The 24,530-nt window shown below is 39.4% G+C and overlaps 1 protein-coding gene across 1 annotated transcript in view; it reads right to left on the bottom strand.

The window, feature by feature from the left end:
* The window catches only part of LOC127643130 (spectrin beta chain, non-erythrocytic 4-like), a 41,901-nt gene that overhangs the window by 8,547 nt on the left and 8,824 nt on the right, over positions 1–24,530 (bottom strand). The window contains exons 3-17 of the mRNA XM_052125712.1: positions 20,542–20,838; positions 19,473–19,676; positions 19,012–19,101; positions 17,658–17,936; positions 15,994–16,124; positions 14,155–14,359; positions 11,238–11,483; positions 9,910–10,044; positions 8,920–9,164; positions 8,640–8,778; positions 7,161–7,245; positions 6,866–7,056; positions 4,006–4,967; positions 3,193–3,253; positions 1,576–1,829 (exon numbers count right to left, since the gene is read on the bottom strand). Of these exons, the coding sequence (XP_051981672.1) occupies positions 1,576–1,829; positions 3,193–3,253; positions 4,006–4,967; positions 6,866–7,056; positions 7,161–7,245; positions 8,640–8,778; positions 8,920–9,164; positions 9,910–10,044; positions 11,238–11,483; positions 14,155–14,359; positions 15,994–16,124; positions 17,658–17,936; positions 19,012–19,101; positions 19,473–19,676; positions 20,542–20,838 (3,524 nt within the window). The remainder of the gene's footprint in view (positions 1–1,575; positions 1,830–3,192; positions 3,254–4,005; positions 4,968–6,865; positions 7,057–7,160; positions 7,246–8,639; positions 8,779–8,919; positions 9,165–9,909; positions 10,045–11,237; positions 11,484–14,154; positions 14,360–15,993; positions 16,125–17,657; positions 17,937–19,011; positions 19,102–19,472; positions 19,677–20,541; positions 20,839–24,530) is intronic.

A 24,530-nucleotide genomic window follows, 5' to 3' on the forward strand; every position in this document is an offset into this window, starting at 1 on the left:
GGCACGCAAGGCAGCTCTAATGACCGTCAGAAGCGGAGAGATATCTGCCACATCCAGGAACTACACAAAGGTGTAAAATGTGTCTGCATTTGGCAATGAAAGACATCTTTAAAAAGACGCATCTTTAAAAATACTTTCAACGCGAATGTGTATACTCTTTTAGAGAAAATATACTCTTTTACAGGTCTATTTGCTCTTTAAGGAAGCGCTGTCGAAGCACCCAGGGGCAAAGCTGCACTGCTGTGCAGAGAAGGAGAAAGCTGCTGATATGCACCATAGATCCAACAGCAAATGATCTACAGAGGTGAGTGGAACAGTAGTGATCTCAGCTCGCTGATCACCCAACCACTCGGCTCCGAAAAGAAATCTGAATGAACAGATGCACGATTCCCTCCCTTTTACCCGTATGGCTGGGGGAGGGACATGCAAATTCTGTCTGCCAAATTCTCATTGGCCTTTTCTCAAGTTCAGAGGTAACCGAGGCCTTCAAGAAAGTCACCTAGTGTCGCTTCACTCGACACAACGTCGAAGTGAGCGACAGACAGGGAATGTACTGTAGGTGTCGTTGCAGATGTTATATGTTCATCTGGGAATGAGGACTGACACAGTTTTATCCATAACATGCTCTTCTCCAGATTTATTTAAAGATTAATTTTTTAAAAGAAAAAAAAACACTGCATGTATCCTCTCTGTGTAACTCGTGTCACTTTTACAATGTTTTAAATTGTTTGGATTATTTTGATAAAATCCCACTTAAAAGTACTCAAACACTCTCATTAAAAAAATAAAAAATGTGTGTCAGAGTATTGGCGCCAGGGCAACAGTTGCTAAGACAGGATTGGTCAGAAGCGCTTTTAATGCAGGGCTTAATGGAGGTTACAGTAATAAAACAAACAATATATATTGACTTCTTAAACTACATGTTGTATTGTTTAATGACTGCTTTGTCAGCCACAATAATTAAATGTCTTTAAAGTATCTGAATTATTATATGCATTATATACAGTATATTATATTGATAATTATTTTATTATGTAATGAATTATCTTTGTTGGGGCCTATTTTGGAAAATACTGATACATGTGAATAATTTGATTATTTAATCCCATTTTTATGCAATTATTTCTATAAAAATGTAGCCCTAGTATACATATTTTCAGTGCATAAAGGCCTACAGTACATTTACCCACACTTGCTTCAACCAGAGTTTACTAATTGCAGAGCAAATTACCGTAAAGTGCTTATATTTAATCTCTAATGTAATCTATATCCAGTTTTTACAATGGTGCACATCTAGGGATGCGGTAGGTCAAGTGACGATGATTTAACATATAACTGTTTTATTCATTTTGGTTGCATACTGTGTATTGTATACTATTCCAAGTAGCTTGCAACATGTATGCAGTTTATTGTTAGTGTATTCTAGCAGTTGTAGCTATGAAATAAGAATTTTGATTATTGGTAATCAGATTATAGTTGCCAGAATAGGTTATCATGAATCAAACCAATAGATTGGTATCAGATCACGTCAAGATGTTGTAATCAGTCATTAGTGGTTAGTAAGAAACACAACACCTGTTTGGGCTCCTTTCTTTGCCCTCCTCTTCATGTTTGCGGTAGAGGAAGCCCTCATGATGGACGGTGTGTGTAGGTGGTTGGAGTGTGGATTGGACGCTCTGGGAAGGTGCAGAACGTGACCTCCGCGGCTCCTCAGGTTCTTTTGGACGAGGTCTTCGTCGTGGTTTGGGACGATCACGAGCCCGGGGTCTATCCAGATGGCTCACTGGTGCAGAGAGGCTACTGGTTGGCCGGTACACCTCTCCCCTTGCCTGAAAAAAAAAAGAGATCCTTGGTGCATGTCTGAGGCAGAATCATTTGAAGGAATATTCCGGATTCAAAACAAGTTAAGCTCAAACGACATAATTTGTTACATAATGGCCAATGGGGGGAATATTTTAGGAGGGTTAAAAGTCAGAAATTTAAAGCGTATAATTTTATAAAAGCACTTACATTATTTATTGTTAAAACTTGTGGTTTATTTGAGCTTTACATAAAGTAGTTGTTTTTACAGACGTTTCAGGGTTTTAGGGTTGATGGCATTACGTCATCAAGGCAACAAAGTTGTAAAATTGGATATAACTTTACACAGAAAAGGTAAGCGATTTTGTCACGCATTTGTTTATGTTTTGTGGCTATACTTTTGAAACAGCGAGTATTTTAACATTTACATTGGCCCCATTCACTTCTGTTCTAAGTGCCTCACTATTTTTTTTTTTTTTGTGCAGATTTTTGCTTTTTTTTAAAAGGAGGGATGAGTCGAAATTGTGATTCTTTTTGGATGAAAAATAAATATAAACTAAACTGTTAAATTGGCTGTATGGAATGCTTTTCTACAAATGGAGTGTGGTGGTGGGTGGTGGTTAAGCACTAGCTTGTGAATGGTTAGTGAGATCAGAATGGTAAGGATCATCACCTGGCAATGATTGTCTCTAACATCTGTTTGTCATTGCAGTGAGTGTGGAGATGGCCTTTAAGAGCAGCAAGGGCGGGGGGGTGTTATGAGACACAAACTGAAAGAGACTGTTAATTTGTGACAGCTGAAAAGTATTTTTTGAAGAATATCCGTGAATTTTGTGTGTAAAAAAAAAAATTAACAGACCATTTGAGTCCACTTCCTCCTTTTCCCTAACTGTGGGAACATTGTTACACTGGTGCCGAAACCCAGGAATTAAAGGAGGTTTATTTTTTTTTCACAACATTCAAGCTTTCAGCGGATATACTTCAAAGCACGCTTTCAGCAGCCACAAATTTACACAGTCTCTTTCAGCTTGTGTCTCATAACGCTCTCCCCGTGACTGGCATCTGGCTTGCTCTTAAAGATCATCTCCACACTCAATGCAATGACAAACATCTGTTAGAGACAATCATTGTCAGGTGATGATCCTTAACATTCTCATCTAATGATCTCGCTCCCCATTCACAAACCGCCGCTTAACCACACCCCCACCACCACACAAATTATTGTCAGATTCACAATTACACAGCAGTTATCTATTTGGTTTGTGTGTTTCTGACTGAAGAACGTTTTATTTAATTGTGAAGATGATGCATTATCGTAAGAGAGGGGATTATAAGGCATGAGGCGATACAGAGTTATAGCAAAGAAAAAATCCAATATATATGGACACATACATTGCAAGCTTCTCTTTCTTGTGCTTGTTCAACAATCTCAGCCATAGTGGAATGCTTCTCCCTGAGAAAAAGATAAGAAAGCCAATTAAGTTAGATACCCATACACAGATAATCTCTCTCTCTCACTCACACACACACACACACACACACACACACACACACACAGTTGACATATAATGTATTTTAACACTACAGCCAAACTTTAAACAATGAATTCCATTGCATTAGATAACAAATTATTCAAATAAGTTGTATCTGAAAACAAATTATACATGAACTTTTCACAGAACTATGTAACCAAGCATTTTTTGATTGCTTTTAAACATTGTTCCCAAGGTAAGATCCCCTCAAATTACTCTAATGTAGTAAACACATGTGTATTTAATTCATAGACATCCACACCTAAAATAATCTAAAATGCTTTTGTCTTAAATTGAACAGTATATCTTCTTTTCTTTTTGTGAAATGTTTTGTATGATTAGTGTGGGTGAGAAAAAGATCAATATTTAAGACCTTTTTTATGATTTAACTATTTTCACTTTCACATTCTTCTTCACATTTTTGTGTTTTCGGTGATTCCCATTCTTTGTGCATGTCACCTCCTATTGGGCAGTGAGGGAAATTCATAGCAAAAATGGATAATATTGATCTCTTTCTCACCTATAATATCAATTCTGAAGACATGGATTTAACCACTGGAGTCTTATTTATTACTTTTATACTGCCTTTATGAGCTTTTTGGAGCTTTTTTGGAGTGAACTATCCCTTTAAGTCTCCCAATATTTTGGGGGGCCTCTGTACATAAACACTCACCCGGATGGTCTCTTGTCGGACGGCTCTTTCCCGGAGTCTGCATCACTAGAGTCATGTTTCTGTACTCTATGCTTTCCGCTGCCCTCCTTCTCGCTGGATGACTGTCTCTCCATTCTTCTGTGGTAACGCTCCTGCCTAACGATGAGTGGGAGCTCATTAAGTCTCGCCTGAATCTCCTGCTCACTGGAAGTCTGACGGCCAAGCCGGTACTCTCTCTCCCGCCGCAGGTGATCCATCTGTGGGTCAGAGCGGCTCCCACGGGGGTCTCTCTGTAAACGGCTGTGGATCATCTCCAGGGAGGGGTCCATGCCCATAGGAGGAGCTGGCACATTTGCTATGCCACTGGCAAGTTGAGCTCGATGTGCCTCCAGTAAAGGTGGAACAGCTTTGTGGATGTGGTTAATTTTGGGCTGCAGGCAGTCAGATTTCAGGTGCTGCCAAGCATATCCCAATTTGGGCTCTACCACCCCCACAGCACCTAAATGGTTCAGGCTATGGTAGCTTGAGCTGTTTTCTCCTGAAACACCCTGTTGGTTTAATCCAGTGTAGCTTGAACTGTTTACTCCCAAAACACCAATTTGCTGGTTTAACCCCTGATAGCTGGAATGATCCAAACCTGAAACTCCCTGTTGTTTTAGCCCATGGTAGGAAAGACCCTCTACCATGACTGCTGATGACTGGTTTAGCCCCTGGTAGGAGGAGCCATTCATGACCATAATATAGGGGTTCAGAGTGGACCCAAGCCGCTGAGTGAGTGTGTGGGCCACTGTGTGTTCTGAGGAGTTTTTGAGTTCTGGGCTGGGCTTGGACTCCAGGATTGAGTCTTGAAGAGGGTTTCGGAAAAGAGACGAGGAAGAAGAAGAGGAGGAGGAGCTGGGCACAAGACATGAGAGAGGGAACATCTGTCTGCTGAGTAGAGAGGAGGTAGTAGGCTTGTTCTGTTCCTCCTTCATCTTCTCTGCCTGCATGTGGAGGTAAGAGATAGGAGAAAGATAGAATTCAGGTAAACAAGAAAGCAAAAGTTCTAGGCTGGTATTTAGTTTTACCAGTCAAAATTTGACACACTTGACTGAAATGTTTCTCATGAAGGCATATGCTTAAATGCTTTCAATTCGTTTTGAAGACAGCAATGAATTATGCCTTTCCTGCATAAATTTCTAGCCTAAAACTTTTTTTTTTGGAAGAGTTCAGCAGCCAACAAGTGCCCATCATACATGGAAACTCCCTCAATACGGTTTAAAAAAAAAATCCCAGATGGTCATTGCAAGTACTCATATACACTGATCAGTCACAACATCAAAACCACTGTCATGTGAAGTGTATCAAATGTATTATCTTGTTACAATGGCACCTGTCAAGGGGTGGGATATATTAGGCAACAAGTGAACAGTCAGTTCTTGAATTTCATGTGTTGAAAGCAGGAAAAATGGGCAAGTGTAAGGATCTGAGCAACTTTGACAAGAGCCAAATTCTGATGGCTAGATGACCCGGTGAACCGGCAACAGGGTCATGGGCGGCCACGGCTCATTGATGAGTGTGGGGAGCGAAGGCTAGCCTTTCTGGTCCGATCCCACAGAAGAGCTACTGTGAAAAACGTAATCCTGGCTATGATAGAAAGGTGTCAGAACACAAAGTGCATCAAAGCTTGCTGCACATGGGGCTGCGTAGCAGCAGACCGGTCAGAGTGCTCATCCTGACCCCTGTCCACTGCCGAAAGCATCTACAATGGGCATGTGAGCATCAGAACTGGACCATGGAGCAATGGAAGAAGGTGGCCTGGTCTGATGAATCATCTTTTCTTTCAGATCATGTGGACAGCTGGGTGCTTGTGCGTCATTGCCTGGGGAAGAGATGGCAGCAAGATGCACTATTGGAATAAGGCAGGCTGGCGGTAGCAGTGTGATGCTCTGGGCAATGTTCTGCTGGGAAACCTTGGGTCCTGGCATTCATGTTTATGTTACTTTGACACGTACCACCAACCCAAATATTGTTGCAAACCACGTACATCCCTTCATGGCAACAGTATTCCCTGATGGCAGTGGCCACACTGCATAAATTGTTCAGGAATGGTTTGAGGAACATGACAATGAGTTCAAGGTGTTGCCTCCAAATTCCATATATCTCAATCCGATTAAGCATCTATGGGATGTGCTGGACCAACAAGTCCGATCTATGGAGGCCCCACCTTGCAACTTATAGGACTTAAAGGATCTGCAGCTAACATCTTGGTGCCAGAGATACCACAGGACACCTTCAGAGGACTTGTGGATTCCACACCTCCATGGGTCAGAGTAGTTTTGGCAGCACAAGGGTGACCTACATGATATTAGGCAGGTGGTTTTAATGTTGTAGCTGATCAGTGTAGAGCTGTGGAGGTCATGGGAGACATGAGTTTAAGTCTGGTCTGGGTCATGTTCCAATGCTGTTTCAGTCTCTCTCTCTCTCTCCTACTGTCTATCAATTCCCATACTTTCATTTACAATATGTTATTTCATAGTTTTGATGACTTATGGGTTAGGTGGGTCCAAACTTTCATCTGGTAATGTATATTATTTATTTATAAGTAGCAATAGACTTATATTGGCCAGCCTGATATTTGGCCTGATATTTGGCCATTTTGCGATAATCCGCATTGGCCGATTGACCAGTTTCTTTCAAGGTTTTTTTCTTTTCAAGTTTATGTAACTTTGAGTAAATATTCCATAAAAATAAGTGTTCGTTTCACTTTAGAACTTTTGTGTGCACCTGATTTGCTGTTGTTAAATTCTATTATGTTTATCTGCATTTATATCGGCCATCCTGCTCTCTAGATAAGGACCATTGAAAAACCCATTTTGGTTGTGTTTGTTTCCATAGTGACCTGTCGTAATGAGCTGAAATGGTCCTTCCACGTGGCCGCAGCCTTTCGGAATGCTTCATGCCGGCGAATCAGCTCCTCCACCTCGTCAGTCCTGCCCCCTACTTCACGAGTGTTCATAGTGATTGGCTCTTTCATTGTGAGCCAGGACTGCTCCACCAATCCTGGCTGGTTAGACTGCAGCCTCTGCTGGGCTGAAGGGCACAAGAAAAGCCTATAGATAAGTCTGAGGAAGTATTCATAATGGAAGTCCAGCAAACTGTAACATGATTAATTCCATTACAATGTTATCACTGACCCTGCTGAAGCTTCTCCCAGTGCAGTTCCAATCGCTCATTAAGGTTTTTCTGCTTTGCTATGACATACTCCAGCTTTTCCTTTACCTGGGTGGGAGGGTATGGACATTGTTATATGTTGTTTCAAAAAGGCTTTGTTGACACTGCACATAACTCTGAATTGGTTTTCAAACCCAAACCTCCTACACTGTAATTTTTTATGTGATGTGATATAATCTGTATGTACAGAAAGTGGTCAATATCTGGTGTATCTACATTGGTTGCTATAGTAAAGAAGAATCAGAGCAATGCCAAGATACAGCAACTGAGAATAGCTGTCATTGTGGTTAGAGAGGATTGAAAGCTGGAAATTTGGCCTCTGCTCTATACTGTGGTGCTGAAATCACAATGTGCATGAGAACATACAGTAAACGACAGTGGCAATTTCAAAAAATGTTATACCAATTTCGGTATATCAGCAAAAATGTGCTAATATGGTAATGTGCTACTGAACACACTCCTTTAGCCTATTTAAAGTTACATTTCAATGCAAGTAATAAATTAAAAGCTATCCATGTTTCGTGTTTCACAATTAGGCATGCCTTGCTAAGTGTTTATCAGATGAGCCCTACTGAAATCTGTTTTATATTTTCCCAAATCCTTTTTTTTTTCCCTTTTGTAATAGTTTTTTCATAATTTCTTGTTTAAAAGTTAAATTTAATTTCATAGTCAAACAGGTGTACTTTTCATCATACCATTGCATTTATTAATTGCAGTACAAATGCACTTTTGCTTGTGATATTCAGCTTAATCTTTATTATTATTATTTCTATCATTATTCATTATTATTATTATTGTTATTATTAACAGTACTGAAATAATTATTCAATTTTATTGTACAGTTGCAATATTTTTATGGTGTAATTTCTTCAATATCAGGCACCTAGCTTTTATTTTGGATCATGCTTTTATTTTGACTTGAGCTTTTAATTTGACTGAAGCCTCACTTCCTCTGACGGATAAACAGTTCACTTCATGGCCTAGTGTGATTTTTAAAGTGCAAATGCAAATTTAATTATATATATATATATATTAGTTGGAAGCATTTGGAAGCAGTAGTGTGTCAGTCAGACAGCATGCAAGTCAGTGCTCAATACTACCGGTACTGTCGAACACTGGTATAGTTACATCTTTTTTATTTCAGCAAAAACTTGGTACCGGTATTTTGACAAAACTAACTGAGACAAATTCCAAAAAGTCAATTTGAATTTAATTCGGATTTAGACCTGTTTTGGACCGGGTTTGTCAACATCTTATTTCCTGTGTTTTTTTTGCTGTTCAGGCTACAAAATTACACCCAAAGATACACCCAAAAAATCAGAAAAATCAGATATTTGCTGCCTGTCTGAATGGGCTTTTACATCTTTGTGTGTTTCAAGGTGTGCACATAATTTTGGCATTGATTAAAATTTTGACATAATTTTGGCAAAGTGTAAATGCACCTCTTCAGCTGCAGGGTTGCGTGCAGCGAGCAGCATCTTTCCCATCTCCACGCAATGCACGAAGTTCTTGCTCTTGTTATCCATCTTACTCTTTAGACACTGATGCTGAGACATCATGCCCTCCAGCACATTGAGGTCCCTGACACAAACACAACGACCCACCCAACACCACAAACCACAACCACACACACATTAACCTGATGCTCATTGATTACTATGATTGGTTAAAATCTAAATGTAGATTTAGAGTAAGTCAATAATTCTGTAACTGATCTGGTACCTTGCGTCGTCGGCTGAGCCAATCTGCCCCATGATTCCATCCATCCACATGCTCAGTTCCCGCACCACAGCGAAGAACTGTATCTTATCGGTTACTGTGGTGATCTGTACACGACTGCCCTCACAGGCAACCAGGAGCTCTTTCCAGGCCTGCATCACTTCCTGCTCACGGCTAAAAATGGCATCTGCTTTCTCCCCTGCATAAATCGCCCGCAGCTGAGCAGCATTTTCCTGCAGCTGACGCACCTGATGAGGCAAAGGTCAACCAGCCAGATGTCATATTACTTAATTTTCTCTCTTCACTGAAAATGTTAAGGCATTTGAAAATTTTGCCCCTTTTAAAGATATTTGTTATTCAGCAAATAATTTTACTCCAGAGCACAAATAACTTATTTTAGAGATGAGAGGTTAAATGTATCACTCAAGGACGCAAAGAATTAGACACTTAAGTTCTTTAAGTTACCAGCTCAAAACTTTAGCCAACTCCACATTAAAATGTCCAGCAAAAAACTAGTTTTGAATTTTCAAGATGGAAAGATTAACAGTCAGTTATTCAGATATTGTTGACAGAATGGGTTGATGCAGTATGGCTGTAGACCTAATTAAGCCTAATTTATCATTTAGCAGCCACTTTTCTCCAACATAACCGGTACGATCCCCCATAGATTGTGTTTTGCTCAAGGGCACAATGGTGAATTCATTGGTGTTTGAACCTGGAAACTTTCAGTTACCAGAGTAGATATTTAACTACTAAGCCATGCCTCCCTGTTAAGTTATTTTACACAGAGACAGTTGTTTAGGTTGTTTTGAGTATTCAGTGTTGTTTTATAGTTGTAACTGTTATTATGCGTTGAAATGGGAACCACCACTTGCTGGATCAGTAGGATGAACCAGTCTAAACATTTATTTATCATGGCTGCTGCACCTGGTCTAAACAGGTGTTAGTGTGTGTGTGTGTGTGTGTGTGTGTGTGTGAGAGAGAGAGTCATACCTGTGAGACCAGGAGCTGCAGCGAATGCTCAAAAGAGTGTACGAGTCTCTGCAGTGTGCCAGGGTTGGCAGAGCTCACTTGACAGGACCTCACCTCTGGCAGCTGTCTCATCTTACCCTCAATCTGGACCAGCACCTTCAAAACACAGTAGTTTAAGTATATATACTGATTTGAAGTCAAAGAAAACCTTGTGTAGCAATTTTGTGTTTAAAAGGAATAGTTTGGCCAAAAATGAAAATTCTGCCATTATTTACTCAACACCAAGTTATTCCAATCCAAAACTGCTCTTTTCAATGCAATTAAAACAAACTATTACATAAAAATTGGGTAGCCTATAAGGAAAAACTACTGAATGTCTACTGGATAATGCAGCAGTAAAATTAACAGGAATTCCAGTGAAAGTATTCAGTAGAAAAGAAGCCAGATATCTTCAGACATTTTTTTGAGTTTTGTCCCTTTTTTGTTCAATTCAGTTAGCAGTCTAATAGGTTATCAGTCCACTTTTCAATCACAATCACAGGGACCTAGTTAAGTGAAATATTATTGTAATTTAATATAAAAAAATATATATTATTGTTGTTGTTATTACACTTAATAATAATAATACATATTAAAATTGTATTACATAATAGTAATGTGTTATTATATTTTTATATTTTGAATGACAATTCCAGGAAGATGGTGACCATGGAGTGTCTGTTTTTGGGCTAGATCACAGTGGTTTAATATGCTTTTCATCAAAAATCTGGTAAATTGCTCCCCCGGAGATGAACTCAGTGTAACAACGTGGGCAAGCCATTTGTGAACTATTTCCAAGAGAAACAGAATATTCATAACACAACAGAGCCATCCCTGAATGTGAGTTTGCAGTTCATTGTGGAGGACTACATCCTACACTACAGGCACCCACTTTTGAGATGATTTCGCACCTCAACGCATCCCAATCGTAATGCTTAAAATCTAAAGTTCTTTGCAATTATTGCAATCTCACTGCATGTTATAAGCAAACTAACTATCAAGCATATATATCTGAGATGTACTTCATGCTAAAAACAGCAGCACGTACAGGCTTGGAATGAAATAAGAGTATAAGAGTAAATTATGACAACATTTTAATTTAATGGGTGAACTATCCCTTTAATATGTGTGACAGTACTGTTTGAAAGGTTGGCTTTGTAAGAGTTGTTTATATTTGTGAAATTTAAGTTATTTGTGTTTATTGATTAAGTTACAGTAATAATGATGAAAAACATGGCAGTTAAGATGCTAATGTTTGTTACGCACTTATGTGTGTGTGACTTTGAGTGTTTTCATGGCTGTTTATGCACCTCCTGACAGTCGGTGAAGAATTTGTGCAGCTGGTATGAGGCAGCCAGCATCTGTGTTCTGGTCTCCATAAGCTCCAGTAGATCTGCCCAGGACTCGTTCAGACCGTCCTTCCACTCTGCTATGGTCGCAGCATCAGAGTGACTGCAGTCAATCATCTCATTCACCATCTTATTGACAGAATCCATCTGCTTCTGGCCCACTGAACGCGTTTCAGAGGAGAATTTGGTGAAGCTCCCCTGCAAACCCTAAGAGAAGCACGTAGTCGTAAATGACATGTAAGAGATGAGCTCAGTGTTGTCAACATGAAACAACATTGGCAACAAATTTTACTTCTGTAATGGGAAATATTTCCAAGGGAAACAGAATATTCAGAACAGAACAGAGCCAGACCTGAATGCCAGATTGCAGTTGATTGTGGAGGACTACTTTCCTCGAAAACACTGCAGGCACCCACTTTTAAGATGAGTTTGCACCTCAACGCATCCCAATCGTAATGTTTAAAATCTAAAGTTCTTTGCAATTATTGCCATAACCTTTATTACATTAATGTTAACCAGCATTAAATATTAACCACTGGCAAGAAAATTTACAAATACTGTAGCCTAAAACAATGCCTAAATAGCCATTGGGCTATTGGTTAATATTATTCCCAGCCTAGGAGTCTTCGGCCAAAAAGTAAAGTTGTTTAAGATGTGGAGCAAGTGATTGCAATTTGATTCAAAATTAAAATTTGTCAAACATTTTTGGAATAACATGCACTGGTGAATTGTGTACAGTAAGACCAGGAACTTCTATTAAAACCCCTTAACATCCGGCCTCTTTTTGACCATGAACTTGAAAACGACATACCCAAAGTAAAACTCTTCCAGTTCTTGAACCATTTGGTCTACAAACACACAACTTGGGCTTGTTTGAAAGTAGACACTTAGACATTTGTTTTTCAATAGTAAACATTTCTAATTTTGGTATTAAAAAAAAGTAAGAGCTATTCAAATATTTTAAATAGTGACCACAACTATTATAAATAAAATCCTTTTTTTTTTTTTTTAAATATGCAAAACTATGCGCAGTGTCCCAAAGCCACATGTCTGACGAAGGTCTGACACAAGTTTGATGTCATTATGATGAAACTCTGATTTATGTAAGTATACTTCCAAAAGAGGTCACTTGGAGGCGCCAAAAGACCACTTACATTAACTACGTAAGCCAAATATTGATAGTGGTTCAAAACACACAACTTGTTTATATTTCAATGTAAAAAATACCACAAAACCAAAATATAAATGAAGATTTTTGTTATTATTATTTGGGAATATATTATAATACATTCCATATATATTTAGGCATTTTATAAACAATGTGAAAAGAACATTACAATTTGAAATGTTGCAACGGAAATAAACCTTTATTTCCTTTATAGCCACTGCCTCAAGCCAGGAAGCCTCGATCTCCCTGGCTTCGATCAACATCAGTGAATCCTGGAGCACAATTGCACAGTGGGAAAAAATGGTGAATGCCCCTGGATGTGCAGTTGTACAGGCGGCTGAAAAAAAAATTATGATGTTAATGCATTGGGAGAGCATGTGTAACCGGCCCTGGTCGCCCCGCTCCGAACGGGACTCGAACTGGTGTGGGAGGCTACAGCCTCCAGTGTTAGTCGCTAGTGCACCTCTTGAGGTCAGAAGAGTGAGGTTTACACACAGCAAAGCTATCTACCAGCTGGCTTCCAGGTCACAGCACCATTGTGAAGTTCCTGTTCTACCCACTCCATACGGGACTCGAACCGGTGTCTCTGGCATGGGAGGCGGGTGCGTTAACAAGGAGGCTAAAGGCTACAGCCTCTAGCGTCAGTCGCTAATGCAACTCTTGAGGTCAGGAAAGTGAGGTTTATGCATATTGCGCAGCTATCTATAACTCACCCCCCCCAAACCTCAAGAGGTGCACTAGCAACTGACACTAGAGGCTGTAGCCTTTAGCCTCCTTGTTAGCGCACATGCCTCCCATGCCGGTTCGAGTCCTGTACGGAGCGGGCAGAACAGGAGCCGAGTGATGCTAGTGCACCTCTTGAGTTCAGGAGGAGAGTAAGGTTTACACAATGCACAGCTATCTACCAGCTGGCTCCCGTTACACTCACCCCCTAAACCTCACTCCCATCAGGGTCACGGCAACATTGTAACTGCCCCTGGTCGCTCCGCAACGAATGGGACTCAAGTCGGCATCTCCGCCGTGGGAGACAGGAGTGCTAACAAGGAGGTTAAAGGCTACAGCCTCTAGTGTCAGTCGCTAGTGCATCACTTGAGGTCAGGAGAGTGAGGTTAACAAACTGCACAACTACCTACCAGCTAGCTCCCGTTACACGTGAGCTCCAGGGTCTAACTCACAGTGATCGAAGCCAGGGAGGGTGGCTCATCTCGGCTTGAATGACATGTACGAGCCCCCTGGATGTGAAGTTGAACAGGGGATTTGATGAAAACGTGCAGTCGGGAGCATGTGTTCTCCAAAATCTATGCGATTGTGACAGAAGCTAGGGAGGGTGGATCAGATCGTGGGTCCAAAAGCAGAGTTTTTTGTCAACAGTACGGCAGTAACACGCTATAACTGCACACCATGCGTAAAAGCACACACACAAACACAGTCCACCATTTTCCACTTCAAACCTTTGCGAATCGGCATCATATAAACAACACTTATATCATTGTTTTCATCTTTTAATTTGCTACATGACCCATCAGTCAAACATTATCTAGCTTTTCATTGGCCAGCTTTATCCCAAGTTGATCGTTTTTGACACACACATCGTTAATAGGTTTATAGAGTAAATTTTGATTTCATGTTAACTTTAAGGTTGCTTTTGTTCATCATATCCCATAGTTAAACACACTTGACTGTGTGTGTGAAAATGTGAGACTGTTATACCGTGACATGCTCCAGGTCCCGGCCGAGCTCAGTGGAGCTGGCTACAGACTCTCTCTCAGAGATCCATTTCTCCAGCGCCTCCACCTCTCGTTTCAGCTGATATAACCAGTACTGCTGCTCCAACTTTGTCTTCCTCTGCTCCACCAGATCTTTCAGAGACACATACAGCCGGTCTATATGAGCCTGCTGTTTGGTGATCTGCTCACTAAGAGAGAAAAGGAGGCTGAAATTATTTTGGAAGAGAGACAAAATGAATTCATCACAGCTAGTTATGTATTAGCATGGTCTGATTGAAAGTGCATAACATACAACATACCAACTTTTAACACTGCATCTTAAACAAGCGAGACTTAACATGTGTCCATCCATACAGAAAGTGAAAACTCTACAAAATCACAGCCAATCAAAACATAATTGATTTGAAATGCACAGCTATGGGAAGAGTGGTATTAAACTTATGAGATTTCACTGTTGGTGGGCTACCCAGTACAACACTACAGAAAAACAAACCAAGAAACCAACAAAATGTAGTGTCGCTATGATAGAAACTCAGATTAACAAGATAAAAGGATTTACATTATGTTTTGTCTTCACTATATGCTATGCATAATTTAATTGAATTTAAACTGACTGATCTCAGTTCATGACACGCTGGGTTGTCATTAAAGGGTTAAACTTTCAACCAGCTGAGTCATCTGGCAAAACAACATGGTGTCAGTCTCAGTGAAGTTTTTCTTTGGGAGAAACACCAACAAAACTACAGTGGTTTTTACATTGAAACCTGTTTGTATCAAAAGAGTAACAACTCTAATCCGATATGCCATTTTGAAAATGTCAGCAATTTATCCAGATGCAACACACTGTTAAACATGATGACCTCTTACAAGGACAATAGCCTTAATTACCTTAGAAATCCTATATTCACTGTGCATTAACATTGAGAATTGAGAATCAATGGTTACATCCAAAAGCTGTAAAATGCACTTTCAGAGGCTGTATACAGAGTAAGGATGAAAATAAGGTGCATTTAAAACTGTTGGGAGACAAGTGCTGTCAGACAACACACTGGAGATTTATTGAGTAATTTACTAATTATGGAGCAAGTGAGCATCCTATAGTTTTCCTATTCAGCCTATGTATCCAGTCAAAAGTTTAGTTTCTGCTCATAGATGTTTGAACCACTCAACATGGTTGACAGACATGGGACAATGGTAATCAGTACTGAAATTCAGAATTTACAATGCTACATTTTATTTTAACACGGTTGGCAGTGATTGGACGATGCTGACCATTACTTGTATCAGAATTAATTATGCAAATTTCTAAATGGTTAAAATAATTCAGCACTGGCTTTCACTTTTTTGTTTGACAGTGGAGAGAGAATATTGAAATGTTTTTGCCAAAGTAGAAAAACATTATTGTAACATAAAAGTAAAATCAAGTAAAATCATTTTTATTTGTATAGTTTTTATTTATGCTTTTCCCAATACACATTGTTCAAAGGCAGCTTTACAGAAAATCAGCTGTAAAGTCTGTAACGTCTTAAAAACATTTCCCATGGAAACATCATAAACAATTTGATAAAAAAAGTGGACTTTCAATAGCTTGGCATTATATACAGTTTAACAACTTAGGCCCAATGTCCCCATTTGAGGACATCAGTTATTAGTAAACTATTTGCTCTTAAGTTTGTTTAATTAATTTTTTTTTTTTGTTTGTTTTTTTTTTGTTCTACTAGTAGCAAATCCAAAAGGGAAAGGAACATTGTACACAGCAGTCACGCTCGGGTGTCAGAAGGTTAAAATATGCTGTACTACACATTTATCTGTGTATATTTACCTATCGGGATGTCCCAACTCAAGCATGTGACGGCACTGCTGGGACAGTGAGCCCACTGTTTCTGCATAATTCTCCACTGTCTGCTCTAAGGTCAACTGTTCCTTCAGTAACCTAAGAGTGCTTGTCTCATCCTACAGACAGACAGAAGAGAGAGAAAAATAAATAATGGTTTACAAAGAGACAAACAAACAGACCATACCGCATAACCACAGACATGGCCGTAGATTTCAGGAGGATAGGGGGTAGGTAAACGCCGTTTAACACATATAAATATGCCCTTGACCACAGATGACAGTTTAAAACCCTGCTGCAGTCTCTGATCCAGACTTTCATAATAAAAACTTTCATAACAAACAATTATGGATTTTCAATGGAAGTCTATGGGCAAAAGAAAAGATGAAGACTGTCTATCTACACCCCGGTGTTAATATATTCTACCACACATTGCAGCTATTTGCACCCCAATAGTCTGGTGGAACCACAGAAATATATGACAAACTAACCAATAGATGTCACTGCAGTGGCATGGGGTGTAAAGATGGTGTGTGAATGAGTAGTGTTGTCCTAGCAAACATGGTTTGAATCTATGTTTTGTCCCACTCTTTTTCCCATCCGATTTCCTGTTTCCACTCTTAATATTTCCTTTAATACTACAAAAAAATAATAGATAAAAAATCATTTAAATGTTGATTTCGTCACAGTGATTTGGTCACAGTGAATGTCGGGGAGTGCAGAAAAGGGTTTGATCTGGAGGCAGGGTCTGTCGATTGCACTCATTCCCGCATGAAACCATGGTTATAACCAAGGTTATTTTCTTCTAAGGTAAGGTTAAGGTTTGGTTTAGGGTAGAGGTTAATGTAGTGTGTCTGTGGGGGCTAGGTAGCTAAGAGAGTATTGATGCTGACTACTACCCCTAGAGTCGCGAATTCAAATATAGGGCGTGCTGAGTGACTCCAGCCAGGTCTCCTAAGCAACAACCCGGTTTCTAAGGAGGGTAGAGTCACATGGGGTAAACTCCTCATGGTCACTATAATGTGGTTCTCGCTCTCGGTGGGGTGCGTGGTGAGGTGTGCATGGATTTCGTGGAGAATAGCATGAAGTGTCACGCACTACATCTCTGTGGTAACGTGCTCAAGCCACGTGATAAGATGTGTGGATTGACTGTCTCAGACGTGGAGGCAACTGAGATTCGTCCTCCACCTCCCAGATTGAGGTGAGTCACTATGCCACCACTAGGACCTAGAGCGCCTAGGGAATTGGGCATTCCAAATTGGGGAGAAAAAAAATGTACTGTGTCTGTGGGACTATAAATAAACACAATAAACACACTGCATTGATGCCCATGTTGTACAATATGTTAGTATTTAAATATGGGTGCAAATAATATCTGCCACTATTTGCCCTGGGGTGTAAATAGCATATACCATTATTTGCACCAGGGTGCAAATAGCATCTGGCAAAGAAAAATGGTTCCCCGATAGACTTCCAGTGAAAGTTGAAACATTGCTTGAATCTTTCTTTAGCAAAAAACACACTGATCTAAGCATTCATAGGTAATGCTGCACATATAAAAGTACTAAATTTAAATATATTTTATTAAAAATAAATAGATGTGATGTTATTTGTATTTTTGTAAAAGGTTTCGTTTGAGGTAAAATACATACGTTTCCTTTTTCATCATTGAGGACCTGAAGTTTCTGCCCACTGAGCCAAGACTCTGCCTTTGCTGCTTGGGTGTAGTACTGTTGGGCGTGGCTTACAGCATCCAGCATTACTGTGCGACGTTCCATCTCTACCTGGAGCACCTCCCACATCTGCCTTACATGATCCGCCCCCTCCCGCACAAGCTCCACCTCGGGGGTCCGCAAGGCAGCGACGGCCTCCGCCCTCTCCAGTACCTCCTCGACATGGCCCCTTCGAGCCTGCATCTCCATCTGTAGAGCCTGCATATCCAATTGTACACACATAAGAGCACTCAGTCAAACCTCTCACATCCAGTCCAGCCAATCAACATACATCAATGTATTCAGGAGCCAATTTGTGAGAGATGGGCCACTTCTAATAAAATGAATGGGAGAAATTGGAATGCCCAACCAAGGAGCTCTAGTGCCCAACGGTCAACGGATGTAGAAAGGAAGTCCCACCTTACAGGTAAAAGAGCCAATCACCTTTTAGATACAGATATCGCCTGTCAATCAACTCGAGAATGCAAATGTGCATTAGCTATACAAGCCAGGAAAATTGTGTTTATTAACGTAATATGAGGTAAAGAAGCACAATTTATGATACCAAAGTTGATGCTGATTTGAAATATGTCATTTAAACGTAAGCTTGGCAAGCTGTTTTTGAGATTTCTGTTTCCTCATTCAAGTAGATAGGAGCTGCACTGTCATGACTGGAAATAGCTTCCCAGGAGTGTTCCAAAGATGGCTGTCAGTGGACTGACTTGCCAGAAAGACTTTGGTAGAGCTAAATGAAACACCTTCAGACCCATTAAAAAACTTGAATATGACTAAAGATCACATTCAACAAGGAAGGGCAATTAATTATAAATTAACAGTTATGTTTTCACAAATAGAGCTGATAATCAGTATAACAGATCAATGATAGATTGAATGGATTCCAAAGGGCCTTCGTGTGATACGGTATTTGGCTGTTAGCTTACAAAGAGATTCAATTCATAGACCTCTAATCCACTCTACTCTATCGTAAGACTATTGTATAGTCTTAGAGTTAGGGAACGATGGCAGGAAACAGCCTCTTACATCATCTCACAAACAAAGGAAGACAATTACACATTACATCTGTGATCTATCTGGTGTCCTGAGGCCAGATATAGACAAACCATCAATGTCTCTGGAAAAAGTAGCAGCAGCAACTGTTTATATCCTCAATGCTTAACCTTTGAAATTGTTTTCTGCCTGCCCCAGAATGTACTAGAATCCTGCCCCACATCAGAGTTTGGAATAGAAGACATTGATGGATTTATTTCAAGTGGTTTGAAAAGAGGACTCTCACCTCATGACTTTTTATTAAATGTTGGACACTCGGCAGATTGGTTCCATATTCTGTAGATGAGGCCAGATGCAACCGCTCTTGAATCCATATCTAGTCAAAATTAAGATATAGAGGGGAAATATGTATAAATACAGTTCAAATAACTAGAGTTTTAATTTTTTTTTAAGAATATATGAATGGTGCTTGCTCGTGCACTATATGGTGTTGTGGGTTGTTAGCAGTGTGTTGCAATGCGTTTGCTAAGGTGTTCTGAGTGGTTTTATCAGTTTGCTATTCATTTACTAAGGGAATTGCTAGGATGTTTGGGGTGGTTGCTAGGTGGTTTCCTATTAGCCATACCAAAAGAGGCTACCTCCAAGTCTCTAGATATGGCTCTCTCCTTCAAAGCAAGTCTTTGGGATTTTTTTTCACCTTAACAAGCACCTCTAATGATATGGAGTGGAAAAGAAAGAGAGACTCACAATTTCATCCTCCAGGTCCTGGGTGACTTGGTACATTTCTTTGGAAGCAAGAAGGATCCGCCTCCTCTCCTTTAGAGGTTCAATGAGACGCACAATTCTTGTCTCCACCACGCCTCCTTGCTCCTCCCCCTCTGGTTCTTGCTGATCATCTCTCCCCCTCACTTCACCAACACCATGATAAAGCTGCATCTGGGCCTCCATCGACTGAGAGATGAAGAGAAATACAGTGAGAACTACATGTTTAAATTTTCTGAAGAAAATGTGAGTGGTGCGTGCCCATGTAAAAGTTGTCACCACGATGCTAGGATGTTGCTCTGGTTTTCTGGTTGGTTGCTAGGTTTCTCTATACTGGCTTAAAAGAACCCACTTCAAAGTCCCTTGATATGGCTCTGGATTTTTTTGCCCACCATACAACACTTACAGGCATGATCACTTATAAAATAATAAGCTAATAAGCTAACGCATTATTTTTAGCTGAAGGAATCGTATTAGTTAGCTACTATAGTTACTTTATTCACTCAGTTATTCTCGTCCAATTATAATGCAGCCTCCATTTTAAAGATCCACTGACAATCTGTCATTTGTTGCTTAAATGTGCCAGCATTCACATACACCCTCCATCACCCAACATCCACCAGTATGGGTCACTGTCCCACTGACTGGAGGTAGGGTCCTAGCCCATGCCAGCTTCCTCTGGAAAGATCTGGCAATTTTTGTGAGAATTTACCACTGAAACATTGGACAGGGCTTAAGACAAAGAACATTATTATACAGTATCACTAAATAAATAACTTAATTTTTATTTGTTTCGAGTCAGTCTGTTAGAAATAGCACAACTCTTATCAACAAGCCACACAATTTGAGTATCATTCATGTGACTCTATTTGCTTCAGATTTCAATCATTCAAGTGTATATAGAATGTGCATAAACAGTGCAGGACGATTTATGTGCCGAAGTTTAATACTAACTATGAGCAATTGCCTAAGCAACAACCACCACTAAAGTGTAAAAGAGATATTACAAATTCTGTCTTCAATTTGAATGTGTAGTAGATGTTGCTGATCTCACTTGAATCCTCTGTAGTTGCTGGCTGAAAGTAGGGCGGGGCTGAAGGAGGGTGGGTTGTGTGGTGTGGGTGGAGCCCAGTGTGGGTGACTGCTCCTGTATGACGTTCAGATGCTGGTCCAGGTCACTGAGGCTGTTAGTGGGCAAATCGCTAGTCCGATGGTTCTGAGTTTCAAAGAGCTGGCGAGCCTTTACTTTGGTGGTGTTCTCCAGGTGAGACCAACACTCTTGGATTTCCTTCAATTTCATCTCCACCACAGATCGCAACTCAGGCTTTTCCTGGATAAGCTCCACGCCCTCCTACAAACTCACATACAAATGCAACATAATCACTGAATGTGTTACTGCTCTGAACCTCAACCTTCTTCCTTGTCAGTGTGTGTGTGTGTGTGTGTGTTTGTGTGTATATGTGTGTGTGTATGTGTGTGTGTGTATAAAGATGGAAAGGGATCAAAGTGAAGAGAGTATCTTTCTCTTCAGAACCATGGCTGGAGTCCAGCCTCTTAAAATAGTGTGTGAACACATACACACTCATTATCTCTCCATATCAGTGTAAAAGGTTTATTCTTCCCTGCAGAAAGACATGAAATTAAACTCATACTCGCATACATACACGCTCTCATATTTCTCTGTGTGTGTGTGTGTGCATGCGTGCGTGTGTATGTCCATATGTACAGTATGTGCTTTTGTGTTTCATGATGCAGTGCAGCATTTCTCCTTTTGGCACAAGTCGCCTGCTCCCCCCTGTACTGCAGCGAGAGAAAGAGTGTGTGAGAGAAAGGGAGAGAAACAGAGAGAATTAGTGAGACAGAGAAGGAGAGAAACAGATGGAGAAACAAAGAGAAAGAAACAGGGAATGTTTGGAAGGAAAACAAAAAGTGATCAAATGAGACTGGTGGAAATTAAATAGTGATAAGTAGAGGACAGGCTGACAGACTGACAGACCGACAGACAGACTGACAGAGAGACAGACATATAATTGTGTTATGTTTCATCATGTGTTCTTGTGACCATTTTGGCCCTCTGTTTGTGGAACGAGGAGGCAAGGTCAGCTCTGAGGACATCATCGTATCCTGTGATTGGTCCAGCCATCTGTCTGTCATTAAGGATGCTAAGCTAAGTGTGGAAGTGGGGGAGGGGGCGGGAACCCTTCCAAAAGGACTAAGAGTTCTCCAATCACTGTGGGACATTGTGTCATCGCTTCTGCTGTTTCTCAGGTTACAGCCTCATTAACTCACGTTTCCGCAGATATGTACTGTACCACTGTCTATACGTGCACATGTTTCTGTGAGATGGTGTAATTGCTCTGAAGTTAGCAAAAATGCTAAAAAGGACACTATATTATTTAAACTGCACACATTAAGTCTGACCATACACCTCACACATCAAGGTGTCTCAGAATAGATATATTACAATGTTATTTTTACGAACACAAATTAAAAAAAATTTTTCTTTTTGAACACCAAGGATTTAAGTGTTAGGTTTAATTTGAATATTTTTTTTCTTCTGTTTTTGTGTTTGTGTGAAGCCTTTATGTCTATATACTGTGTACCTATCCTGCAATCAAAAAATACTGTATATCAATTTAATTAATTGAAAGGTTCATGACTTTAATAAATTATTTATTTAATATATTCCTTGAGCTTCACTTATAATATTAGTCACGTTTTTTTCCTCAAATTACAGTAATATATTTGTGAAACATTATAATTTTCCACCCTCATTCTGACCCTCTGTCAGAAACGCTTGGTTTTGGTGCTGCTTTTGCTTTAAGACTTGACAGTAAACGCCCACTGTTATGAATGGGTCTCTGCTCTTGACTGACCTGTTCTATCCTTGCGGATGTGCTGTTTTCAGCTGTCTCGGAGCAGTTTATGTGCATTGTGAAGGCAATGTGCTGCAGGTGCAAACATTTGATTCCACTTAAAGTTACTATACTAATCTTAAAACGCGACACAGTGTCACCAAAATGTAGAAGGTGACAGCGTTTTACAAGATTTGGAATGAAAAATCTGACAAATAGAGTTTGACACTGGAGTGCACTATCATCGATCCATCAAAATAAAAGCCCCAGGTGAATGTGAAGTTAGTACAACAGAAATGTATTACTATTATATAAAATAAATCCCTAAAATAATAATAATTCAGTATCATTTCATAATACACTTGACTGGACAATAATTAATTATATTAATCTGGGTTGCAAAATATAAGTCAGTGAAGTTGTAGTTTTTGCACATCCTATTCATTTTACAAATATTTTTTTTGGAAATAAGGCAGTTTAAGTAGGTAAATATTGCTTTTTTTATTACTGTATTGGTGTATATAAATTATAGTTATTATATAATATCCTAGTTTTTATTTATTGGATTCATTATTGGTTTACTCATTATCTTTACTAGATTTTTATTTCAATAAAGATTTTGAATGTACTTGGCTACAATGGCTTTTAGAAAAGATTTTTAAAAATTATGATTTAAAATCATTTTTATGTCATTCCCCCAGTTCTACACCAAAAGGGGGTCCCCGGATGGATGGTTGCTTGGGGCCTCGGAAATCGTAACCCTTGCCAGCTTGGTTTAAAAAAAAACTCTTTTTGCAGTGAGGAGGACATTTTGAGTTCTGAAACTTACACTAAGTTTTTATAGTACGATGACCTCTTATATATGTCAAAATATTGATTTCTCATGTCACAACCCCTTTAAGTAATCCAGAAAGGACTTCAGAGTCGAGTCTTGTGCTTGAGCCCTCCAACACAGATGGCGAGATCTCACTCAAGGATAATATTAATGTTAACTCATTAATTTTTGACATATTTATTATTATTAAGGCTGTGTATCGCTAACCACTTCACAATAGGACATGTATCGTGATACACATGATTCAATATATCGCAATGCATCATGTTATTTTAATTGGATCATGACTGAAACCGTTTAATCATGCAAGAGAAACACGAATGTCTCCGAGCAAGAGAGTGAATCAGCAAGTTCAGTTTCAATCTCTCTTCTGCATCATAGACATGTCTCTGACTACACTGAGAAATGCAAATGTCAGAGTTTGAGTTATTTAGCTTATTTAGCAGTTCATTATTGAACTGTTGGACATGATATGACATGATATGATATGTGACAAATAATTGATACAGTGGTTTAAATATTTGATACAATTTTGCAAGAAAACATTGATATTGTATAATTGTCTCGAAATGCTAAGAGCCCTAATGCTAATACAGTTATGCCAGTATGTGCTCTTTAAATTAAACAAATAAGCCACAAGAGATGAGAGAGGGTGTTCTTAGGCATGACATGTAGAGGACTGCCTAAAACCCCCTTACCGGTGAATAAATCACTGTAATACACAGGCTTACTTTTATAAAACGCCAGCAAAAGCAATATGATAAAAGACAACAATGTGCAATAAATAGTTACGTATATTTATTGTTAGAAAAATCAGAATAAACTATTTTTCCATGCTACATAGCACATTAATATACAGTAGAATGTGCAATCACAGGTGTGCATTTATAAGCATTTTACAACACCTTCTAACATGGCTCATCCGATGAGAAATTAGAGTCTGAACTATCCTTTTCATTATGTGTATTTTTATTTTTTTACATTAGTTCAAGATACACTAGTAAAGAATCATCTGGCTTTACTGTTAACACATTTAAAGTGTATTTTAATCACATTTAGTATAGTTCGTTTTTCCTGACAACTTGAGATCTATAAACAACTGTTTTGGATGAAAACTAAAAAGAAAAAAAATAATATGAGAAATTAAATGAAAAGGCCTACACAGAAAAGCAAGAGTATTGATATTCTGTACTTGACCATTAAAATACTTAGGCCACTACTCACTTTTGAGGTTCCTAAAAGAGAGAATTATTCTGAATCAAGGTCCTTGATCTCTAGAATTAGTGAATAACAGTGAAAACAGATATTTATTAAATGGATAAAGCTACGTCCAAACTAATACAGTTTTGTTTA

Source organism: Xyrauchen texanus, chromosome 4 (assembly GCF_025860055.1).
Source record: "Xyrauchen texanus isolate HMW12.3.18 chromosome 4, RBS_HiC_50CHRs, whole genome shotgun sequence".
NCBI lineage: Eukaryota > Metazoa > Chordata > Actinopteri > Cypriniformes > Catostomidae > Xyrauchen > Xyrauchen texanus.